The sequence below is a fragment of the Cupressus sempervirens genome, chromosome 7, assembly GCF_028749045.1.
Source record: "Cupressus sempervirens isolate cs-2001-9-10 chromosome 7, ASM2874904v1, whole genome shotgun sequence".
NCBI classification, from domain to species: domain Eukaryota; kingdom Viridiplantae; phylum Streptophyta; class Pinopsida; order Cupressales; family Cupressaceae; genus Cupressus; species Cupressus sempervirens.
Genome location: NC_143124.1, coordinates 268,428,780 through 268,440,112, shown reverse-complemented (window position 1 = coordinate 268,440,112; position 11,333 = coordinate 268,428,780). Strand labels below are relative to the sequence as shown.

The 11,333-nt window shown below is 31.2% G+C and overlaps 1 protein-coding gene across 1 annotated transcript; it reads left to right on the top strand.

Moving 5' to 3' along the window:
- The first annotated feature begins 2,096 nt into the window (after window positions 1–2,096).
- Window positions 2,097–2,992, top strand: LOC149546467 (protein YY1-like). The gene is made up of 2 exons (XM_089794586.1): window positions 2,097–2,387; window positions 2,513–2,992. The coding sequence occupies exons 1-2, from the start codon at window positions 2,123–2,125 to the stop codon at window positions 2,518–2,520; spliced, it is 273 nt and encodes a 90-aa protein (XP_089650712.1). The 5' UTR covers window positions 2,097–2,122; the 3' UTR covers window positions 2,521–2,992.
- The last annotated feature ends 8,341 nt before the right edge of the window (window positions 2,993–11,333 follow it).

Sequence of the window (11,333 nt, the reverse complement as noted above, 5' to 3'; positions counted from 1 at the left end):
AGTAGTAAGAGACTACTTCTGATGAAGGGTTCATGCTTTTGAAATTCAATGATACCTTAAAATGTATAAATAAATCTTAATAAACATGTAACTATGCAAATATTAATTTCCGGAAGCGATGGACCTACTATTCTATCTTATATCTCAAAAAAAAAAAAGATAACACCCTTCTTTCCATATTACTCCAAAGCATGCAATATAATAAATGTGAGATAAAGTTGCACCTTATGTATATATACCTCTTCTCTACAACTAATCAATCGGGGACTGCTACTAAGACCATAAAAAATAAAATGTTTTATGGGTTCAAGTGGCATATATTTAGAAAGTGTAACATTGTATATTTGACTATGATTTCCAATTTTCTAGCATCTTCACCTTAAGAATGATTATAATTTCTTTATAAGATTTACTAATGCAAATAGTAATACCTTCAATTTGACAATTTAAAATTTCATTTATTATTTTTCATTAATCTAACTAGCACTATAAAAAAACATTTGCATGAATATAACTGTTAGTATTATAAAATATCTTACAATTTACATAACTTATATTGTTACCATACGTTATTACATTCATTTATTTTTAAAATTATTCTTTAAATTAATTTATTTTTAAATCATAGTAATAATGAAATGTCATTTATTTCTGCAAACTTCAATACCTTCTCCAAAAGCATCTACCATTCTAAAAACATCTAAATTTTAGTCAATTAATTCGTTAAAAAAATTATAAACTTATAGAAATTGATCATAACACAATTATATTGCAATTTAGTTATTTAATAAATCTAGTTACATAATTATCAATACTATTAGACCTTGCAGACATCAACAACAGTAAAAATTGTGATATGAATATCTGGATTTAACTGTGTGATTTTGAGTCAAACTCGATGACCCATATTTCATGAGTAGTGATTCAACATGAATCCATCTCTCACGAGAATAAATGGAACACTTAGCACTCATTGGATCTAGGTGATGCTCATAGGGGTGAAGCACCGAGACTTCCCGAGAGGTCACCCATCCCAGTACTACTCTAGCCTAAGCGCACTTAACTACGGAGTTTCCTCCATAGTTAAACCCAAAGCTTGCAACCCCATTTGCAAAACCTTCACCAAGTGTTGTGCCTTATGAACCATTCATTAGAAAGCCCGTTAAGCTCATCAATTGATAAGTAGGAGATAATTTCCACAGCTAGTCAAATTGTGATATAAATATGAAGATTTAACTGTGTGATTTTGATTCAAACTCGATGACCTGTATTTCATGAGTAGTGATTCAACATGAATCCATCTCTCACGAGAATAAATGGAACACTTAGCACTCATTGGATCTAGGTGATGCTCACAGGGGTGAAGCACCGAGACTTCTCGGGAGGTCACCCATCCCAGTACTACTCCAGCCTGAGCGCGCTTAACTACGGAGTTTCCTCCATAGTTAAACCCAAAGCTGGTTGATAGTAATCGTGTTCACCAGTGCTCTTTCTTTTAGACACTTTTTTTCTATCTCTTTTCTATTAGAATAAATCTCACCCATTTTAATTACAAAACAAAAGCAATCATCAGATCACAAAGCTCAATGCTATTGTCAGATGACAAGATCGTTAATACAGAGTTGTGCACGACATTTGTACTCACAAAAATGCTGAAATACTGTCTCTTAGATGGTTTTCGAACAGGATACATTGGAGTCATATTTCTGCAAAACTTGTTAGGTTTTCTGTTATAAAATTAGAAGTTTGTGACCTGTTTTGGTATTGCTCATAATCTTTTATTGATATTTCTGTTATCTACATTTCTCAACATATGACACGACCCTTTTTTTGAATATGATGTATATATATCAATTATTAAATATGTTCCGTCTAACAAGAAGAATTCGTGTCGCTACAACCATAATTTTCTTCAGAGAGAAGTGGGCTTCGTAGTCACCCATCCTGCACGTTTGGCCTAGCTCTTAACAACTTCAAGATTCGGTTATTTGGTTTTGCTTGTCTTCTGCATGAGAATCAGGTAGTTCACGAGAGTTTCATCAGTTTGGCAGCTCGAATAATGGCTAATAAAATCGCAGTTGTCTTCATGAATGTAGTGCTTTTTACCATTGGGTGTTGCTAAATGCTAATGTTAATGGCCACCGCAAGAATTACATCACTAATTTTAGCAATTATTTTTGTCTGTTTTACATTGGGATATGGGCAACAGCATTGTAACACTACGTTGGCGGATCTTACTTATTGCTTGCCAGTATCATCAGATTATTCGCCAATATCATATAACAGCTGTTGTGCTCTTTTTGTAGAAGCTGCGGAGTCCTGCCTTTGCAATGCTCTAGATATCGTTGTACGGATGCCTCCAAAATGCGGTCTTCCTATTATCAACTGTAAGGCTTCATGCTTTCTTTGTTCTTTTGGTTTTGATTTGATTTCCTGAGCACATTATAAATATATTCGTTTTACAGATTCTTATAGGATTACTTTTAATTCTTGATCATTTCTGTGTTTGCAGGCTTCTGAATCTGTCATGAATACTAACGACGAGATATGCTGTTCCACCGAGAACTCTTCTTAGCATTGATTCAATAAATCGATTAATTATAGTTGTGTAAAGTTAATATTTCTTAGATGCGAGCGAGATGTGAAGGAATCTAGTAGGTAAATAAGCATTCAATTACTATTCTAACGCTTTGGGCAAACATTTACGTTATCTAGATCAAATGTACTAGAGCATTTACTCTTAATTGAGAGAAGTGCCAGTTTTTCTACTTATGGTTAGGAACCCTAAAAATCTTATTTCAAGCCGCTTCTCATACTTCAAAAACATCCATGCAATGTGGTTTGTGGTTTCCTCATCTGATAATAGTTAATAGTTACAATATATGCTGGGCTTTATTGTATTTGTGTGAACAAGATTTGAACAATGTTTATGTACCACAAGATTTGAACAATGTTTATGTCCCAATTTAAAAGGATGTGATGATAAAGGAAATATGAATTGGAAAGAATTTTTTTTCGGCTTATGAAAGATGTAAAGAGAAACATTAACATATTTGAGTTTATTCTTTTTATTGAATTTTTATAATTTATTAGTAAGAGAAAAATGTGTAAAAATCTAAGGGAAATAATATTCTTCTTATGTTCAATGGCAATCTTTTTATATGTCAGATTGACAATAGCGGTTTAGAGAAATTACACTAAACGCATGCATAATATTTGGAATTATAGAAAAAGTACAATAAGAAATACATAGTGGAATAGATTTTTAGATCAATGATGCATAGGATTAGTACAATTTTATCATGCTGACTTGTGTTGATGGAGTACGCATATATAAACTATTATAGACATATTAGTTGTCACATGTCTTTAAGATCACATAGATTGCTCTTACATGTTTTGATTTATAAAATTGTAAAACACTCATTAGCTGATATTTAGTTTTTAAGATTTTAATTTCACGTAAAATTTAGAATATACATAGATGTCAATTTGAAGTTATTATCTTACTTAAAATTTATATGGGTTTACTTTTGCATTAGCTTTGAACATCATAATCGTTCTCCTAATATGTATGAGAAAATAAAAATTTACATCTACTAGAAGGTATATACTTCAAAATTGTGCTTCTTTCTTAGTGATCCAACAATAATATGAAGATCAATGCAACCACTAATAAATTTGATTTTGATTGTCTCCACTCACCATCTTCAAACCTAACAAAAATTAGGCATCCCAAATCTTTATAGAAAGGCAAAAAACTACAAGTTTTGATAACTTATTGCTAGACCTTCCAATTCTATGGAACTACATTGAACACCCTCCCCCTCCCCCGATTCTTTCACATGTATTACATATTTATCATTGTGTTGTTAGTTAAGTGGTCATTGTTCAATTTATTTGAAATGGTTAAGAGAATAATCAGTTTTAGAATCAAGCTGATTCATCCCCCTCAATTAGGACCAATAATTGGTATTAGATCCTAGATCCTATCAATGACAAGCCTTATAGCTTGAGGGAAGATTAAGTAGCAACAATTAAGTACAAAAAGAAATATGAAGAACCTCTTAATACTTTTAATGACCTAAAGGAGAAGTTGAGAGAATCATTGGAAAAGAGAAAGAAAATCAAAAAGTAATTTAGTGAAATTCATGTGATCATTGAGAAAATTTAAGAGCATAGAGATACAAAAAAATCTTAGGAGACAATATCTAACCTCATGACTAACAATGAGAATTTGAGAAGGTATATCACAGAATTGCAGATAGAGTAGAAGACACATAAGAAAAATGTTAATCCCAGAAAAAAAGGAGAAAGGTAAACAATGAATAAAATAAGAAGTTACAAATGTTTAATAACAACTATGAGAAGATATACAAACAACTCAACACTTAGATAAAGGCCAAGAGTATAATCAGTATTTTTTATGAACATGATATAAAGACTAAAACTGGCGAGTCATCTACGAAGAAGGACAAGATCCATCAAGGGCAAGGAAAAACATCATCTAAAGGTAAGAAGCCTAGGAATCCAAGCTTCCATTGTTATGGATAATAGTGTTGAAAATATTAATAGGAAAAAGATACTAATAGACGGGAGGGGGGTCATGAATCAAGACCTATAATATTTGCCTCTAATAAATTTTTTTACACCTAATCCATCTCACATCTCAGATCTTATACCATATAAACATAAACATGTAATGCTAAAATGAAATCTATCAAACCATGACCTCCATGAAAATAATCAACACATGACACGATGATTCTGGTTATCTAGAAACACTTTAATATGAAGGTAAAATGGGGGTAGGGATGAAACCCATAAATATTCACAAATGTAGCAATAAAGTTAACTTACTAGGGTTACAATTTTGAAGATATCAGATGATCTACCCTATGAGGGGTCTTCTCTATGAAAAGAATTTACAATTTTTAGGTCTTACCCTATTAAAGGATTGTATACTTACAATAAAGTAAGGAGTTTGTTAACACATTTGACATAGATCTATTAAAACCACTTCTTTAAGAGATTTTCTTTTACTCAATCTATTAAAATTAATTCAATACTCAACCCTTCAATTTTCTCAAAAAGCATAATGGATCTCCTCTCTTCAAAATCTTAATCTAATGTCATTATCTGATATATTTTTTCTATCCTTCACTGCTCTGGTTGCACTGTCTGAACTCCTTTCAGACTTAGGCTTCCTTCTCTCTATACTTACCTTGTTCACTCCTTAACATTTTTTCAATTCATACATACACATTTTGATCTTAGGTGAGGAACCCTTCTTAAATAGATAATCCTAGAAAGTCTTAGATTAGGATCAATGATCCATATTCCATCCATTTGTCATTTTCCATTCTAATTTTATGATTGGTTAATCTTATTTTCTAGGGATCAATGTCATCTAAAAAAATGTGTATTCTCCTTAGTTATCTCTAGGATCTTTAAATGTTTTGTGAGGTTGGGTAAACTTATTAATGTAAGTGTTTGTGCAAATATAAACTCATATGACAACACTAGTTTACTCAACACTTGAATCTTCTCACATGTAGACATACCTAAAATGCATGATATAAGTCATCTTCTATTTACTCAACATATTTTGATCACTCAATAATAACTAACTTTCTACTTCCTCAGTCTCCATTGTGTTACTTGGCTTATATTCTTTCTCTATCTCAACTAAAGTGTTTAGCAACCTTTGACTTTCTCAGTATGAGATGACAAATAAACACATCCTTTGTAGCTTGACCTTTCTAGATAGCTCAAACACAATGATGACTACCTAACACTACCTTGGAAATGACTAAGTGTTAGACACTAATAGCCAACTTAATCTTAGAGATCATAAATCTCCCCCTTTAACATTAGTGGCGATAACACTTTGTCACGAATTAGCTTTCCATGCAAAAAAATAATAACCCCCATGAGACTATAACTTGGTCTACAATAATAATAATAATAATCTCTGTTATGTAATATATACATAACTAAAATCTCTAATGCTCTTCCAATTGATCGTACTATCTCTATCTTCTATATGTCCCATTCTCTTATGTGTCATGTAGATATTTCTATGTGGCATGTAGATATTTCCCCCTTGTTTTTTGTCACTTACTGATTGAGGTTTGTTTGGATGAGATTATACTTTTAAAAGAATTTTTTATGAGTACCCAAAACTTCTTTATATTCCATATCTCTCTTGTAGATTCAATGACATGAATATGAATCTCTAGCCTAACAACTAGATCAATTAAACTCTCAATAGTTGAAAAATGTATGTCTTTCTTCGATAGACTTTGAGCTATAGATAATCCCTTTTGAATGATCTCCAATGTTATAGTAGCATGAATTCAATAGAAGTCAATTTGTTCCTTATTACACTATCTCCAGCCAGTAACTTAGCTGACCTCTATTGACCAAATGTTAACTTATTATATGAAGGTGAGATTGAACTTTTATTCTTGCTCAATGAATGTGAATATGACTTCATATCTAACTAAATAATATCAATTGATCATTGATTCTCCAATGGGAATAACTCAACATCACAGACCTTCATATATAAAGAATGAATAAGATTCAAAAATTTCCTCCAGTAGTTTGACCAGAATTGAAAACTCTACTTGCCTATGTTCAAGTTCCCTAGAGAATCTCTCCAAAAAAATTTGTTCGAGATTCTTCTTAGGCCATTGAATCAATCTATCATTGGTCTCAATATAATCTATTTGTACTTTTTCAATTATGTACACTAATTAGATACTGACTATTAATGTAACTAGTGATTCCAAATGCATTGACAAAAAAATATTTAGTGTTATCTAATACTTGCTTCATTTTGTTCTTTCTTCATAGCTAATCTTGACTTTCCTTATGACTCAAAAATATTTTCAACTCTTGCATTTGTTCCAATGTCAGATTATTTAAGTCATCCATGGGTAAAGTAACTACATCATCTAGACTTCTTGATTGTTCTACCATCTCATATAATTATGCCGCTATCTAAGATCTACGAGTTCTATCACTAGGTAGTGATATCTAAAATTTCTTACCCTTTTCAATCAATTGTGATACCTATTTGTGCTCCTCTTGAGTGGACATAACCTATTGTTTAGGTGTAATAGTTAATATCTCAACTAACTTGGCACTTGACAATTGTAGAGGAGCTTTTGTAACCTCTTGTTCTTTGAGTTCTTCTTCTATAATTTCTTTTTCTTTCTCTTATTCAACCTTCTCAACACTATATCCCATTAAGGTACAAGTAAATTGTGGAATCATAATTATAGCCTTACCCTATTGCTTGCAACATGTATCGATACTAATTTATGTAACATGAATACTATCAATTTTGACACTTTCAATCCTTGGATAATCATTTATTTTTGGTAATATTGGATTGGTTCTCAGTAGAGATGTACCTAATTCAACATGTTTCAGATCTTCTTCAGTCAATAGATTCTTATTCTATGGGGATGAATCATGAATGTCCTCAATTGTGACAACATTTTGTTGTTTACACCCTTCTAAAAATTTCCTAATTTCCTTTACAAGTTTTGTAACTTTTTTTGCATCATCCTCTTCTTCTTTAACTTCTATATCTCCCTCTCCTCCTTTCTCATCTTCTTTATTAGCCAATCGAATAAGAAACTCAAATTATTCCTTATGTATATTTATGCTCTCTTTCTCAGCTTCATGAGGTTTATTCATCATAATTTTATAAGCCCTTTTCTTAGGCATAAATTTATTCAAAAAATCTTTCAAGGCTATAGACACATGTGTCTTCCCTAAATTTAGCTTAGTTTTAGCTAATGTAATCTCCTTGATCCATCACTCAGTGGATAATGCTCACTTCCACTTAGCATCAACTTTGTTATACATTTTTTTAAGAATGCCTTATCCTAACTCTATAAGTGTAGATTCAAATGGTATCATCAAATCTATCATATCTTTTTCAAGCTTCTCTTTGTCTTCTTTACTTAAAGAATAAAAATTGATATCTTTGAATCATGTCAAACTTGCTAATTCGCTAATTTCTTGAAATACCTTATCCACAATCATTGGGAGTAGTCTTAGCCTAATCTGAAGTTTCCTTAAATTACTAGAATCTATTTCTTCATCATCTTCTTCCTCTTGTGTTAAAACTAGTTTTGTCTTTGGGCTCTTAGGTAAGTTTTTTTTGGTGAACTAGCCAGTTTTCTCTTTGCTAGACTTTCTTTTGGTTTAGCAGTCATGGGCTAAGTTGTCTTGAATATTGTTAGTATTCTAGTTTTTGTCTCTAGGTGTGTACCAACCTCATACAAAACTTTATTGAGATCTTCTTTAACCTTTTGATCAACAATTATTATTTTCTTGTGCTTTTTTTCCTTGGGCTTTACAAGAACTATGTATTTTCCTTTAGATTCCTTGGCTTTAGTTGCATGATCAAATCCTTCCCCTTTACCATCTTTTCCCTCAAGACCTTTGATAGCATTAATTATTTTTCTTATCTTTATTGGGTTCTCTTGTCTCTATATTCATTTGATCCTTTATTGTGTCACATGTATTGAATGCCTCAACATTCACATCAATATCTTCTAAACAAAGTGTAGTCACTACTATTGTGACTTAATCAAAATTTACCTCATATGGCATCAACCTTAACCATACAACTCTAGGTAGTCCAACTTGTGTATAAATAAAATCTGTGTCTACCCTGAAACATATATCATAAAAATACTTATCTACATTGGATTTAGGAATTCTCATATGATTTCTCATTTTATCCTTGAATTCCTCAAAATTTTCTCCTAGCTGACTTATAAACTTATTTTTTTTCTCCATAGCTCACCTGCTCCTATCCCATTCTACTACACTAATAGTAGGAAATTAATTTTGTACATAGAAAAATATACAAACTAACAAGGTGCCAAACTTACATGATCTATTATTCACTTTCCTTATAGCCCCAAGATTCTTTATTAATTATTGTAGTTGCAGCTCAGTAAGATCAAACCTACGATCCTTTTTAATAAAATTGTAACCAAGGTGCACTGTAATACATGGAATACTATTGAGTTGGCTTGATCGATAAACTTATGTACAATCACTCATAGAAAAAATTTGTTAACATGTTCATCAATCCTATTGATTACCATTTCTAGACCATTCCATTTACATTTTCTACGTTTTTCAACTTCATTTCTTATTTTTCATCTCATTATCTATTGTTAGAATACTAAGGTTTTTCTTATTAATTATATCATATTGATCTAATTATTAAGCCACTTATTACCTCTAGTTTACTTGAGATAAACTTTGGTAATATAATAATCAATTCTTTTATTAATTATTATCATACATCCTAGTTTAGTTACCTATTTGGGTTTTGATCTCCTTTATAAGGATGATCTCTCTTTGTAATTAAATATTCATTTACTTTTGAAAATAGCAATCTCCCTTTTCTTCATCTAGAATGTCTCATTTGTGGATCTAGGAATTTCAGCCTCCATCACTTTTTCTTCTCTCTTTCTGTCATAGGTGTTTGCGTGCAGGTGATTCCTGAGATTTGTGGGGTTGATTGTTCATAAAATTCAACATCTTTGGTCAATCTATTGTAAGGTATCATGTTACTCGATGTATGATGGCCTTGTTGATCTTAATTGGCTCACCTTCTAATCATAATTGATATAATGATTGTATGACTCAACACAATAGTTATCCATTTTTCTTTGAAGAATTTTAGAAAACCTAGGTCATAGGTAAGCCATTTCTCAATAATAATATTATAGTCATCCTTCAATACTCAATTATCACATAGCTTCTCATGATCTCTCAGCTCAAAATTTGACTTCTCTAATTTTTCTCATATAACAAGTTTTTACATCTTGAATAATTAGAACCTCTGGTGGAATTGATGATGGAGCACAAATTTTATCTTTTTTTTGCTTTAATATTTGACCAATCCCTAAAATTAGTTTCAGGACACTGATTGTTCCTCAAAATTTGTGTGTTTCTCTCTTTCAAAATTTTACTTACACTTGGAGATGGAAATGATGCAATGTCAAACTAGGGTTTTAAAGAAAACTTTACTTTTATAACCTTAAAGAAAACTAGCTTGATAATCAAAGTTTTAGTTATTGAATTCTATCAAATTTCTAATGGCATATCATGATTCACTTTTTTTTTGCTAAATTTTCTTTGATTGCCTTTTGAATTTCTTATGCACTTCAATTTTCTTGGAAAATTTAAAAAAGCAATCTCCAAATTAACATATACCTTCAATTTTTCCAATTAAGGTCTATGATAATACATTTGTAGTTTGGTAGGTGCACAATTGCTATCTAAACCTTTCAAATACATGGTAAATATCACCTTGCTAAGTTAATCACAATTCTCTCAGCCAACACATCAGTTTGGTCAATGTAAGTTCTCAGTCTATATTGCAATTCTTAGTTAATATATCCTAAATTGCTAATGCTCAACACTTGGTAGTAAAACATATTTCATTGCCCAATGCATCTTGATCCATGCTAATATGTGTTTTTAACCATTTACTTATTAGGAACTAATATATGATATTTTATTAAGTATATAGTCCCCTATATACCTTCTTTTTCTTAGTTAGATGAGTTGTGATCACCTAATCCATTAGATTTGGTAATATCATCTTTTCTTTGTCCATTGCTTCTAGCTTTTGCTATATCTTTCCATGTTTTCTTTGCCTCGACTTTCCCTTTTTCTTTATTGTTTCCATTGTTTGGTGCTAGTGCTCAGGTCCTATAGTACTTACTAACATGTCCAACCTTAAGACAAATGAAACAAACTATATTTTCATTCAACCAGTTCTTATAGTTACCTTTGAAATGTGTCTTTATGCAATTCTCTAGAATATTCCCATACCCTCCACAATAATGAAAATTATATGATGTGTTGTAATCCCAATTGTAAAAGTTTCCTTGGTTAGGTACATGTGTTTTCTTTTTATATGTAGTGTTAAATTTTTTCTTGGATTAGCATTCATGAGCTCTAAGTGTATATTTATGACAGTTATAAAAATTTCCTTCAAATCTAGATGTAGTGGGTGCATCACTTTTCTTTGTTCTACATTCCTGTGCTTGGTGTCATTTCTTATTCCAATTAAAATGCTTACCAATAAACTTAGGTTTAGGGTTTTGAATACTATTTTTCATCCTACATATGTTAGCAGTGTGCCCAAGTTTACCATAACGATGACAACTAGGTTTTCCTTTGGATTTTGCATTTCTTTTTTCTCTCTATTTTTTGATGACTCTCCTTCCTTATTAGATGAAGAGTTCTTGTCATGTCTTGGACCATAAGTGAATTGGATG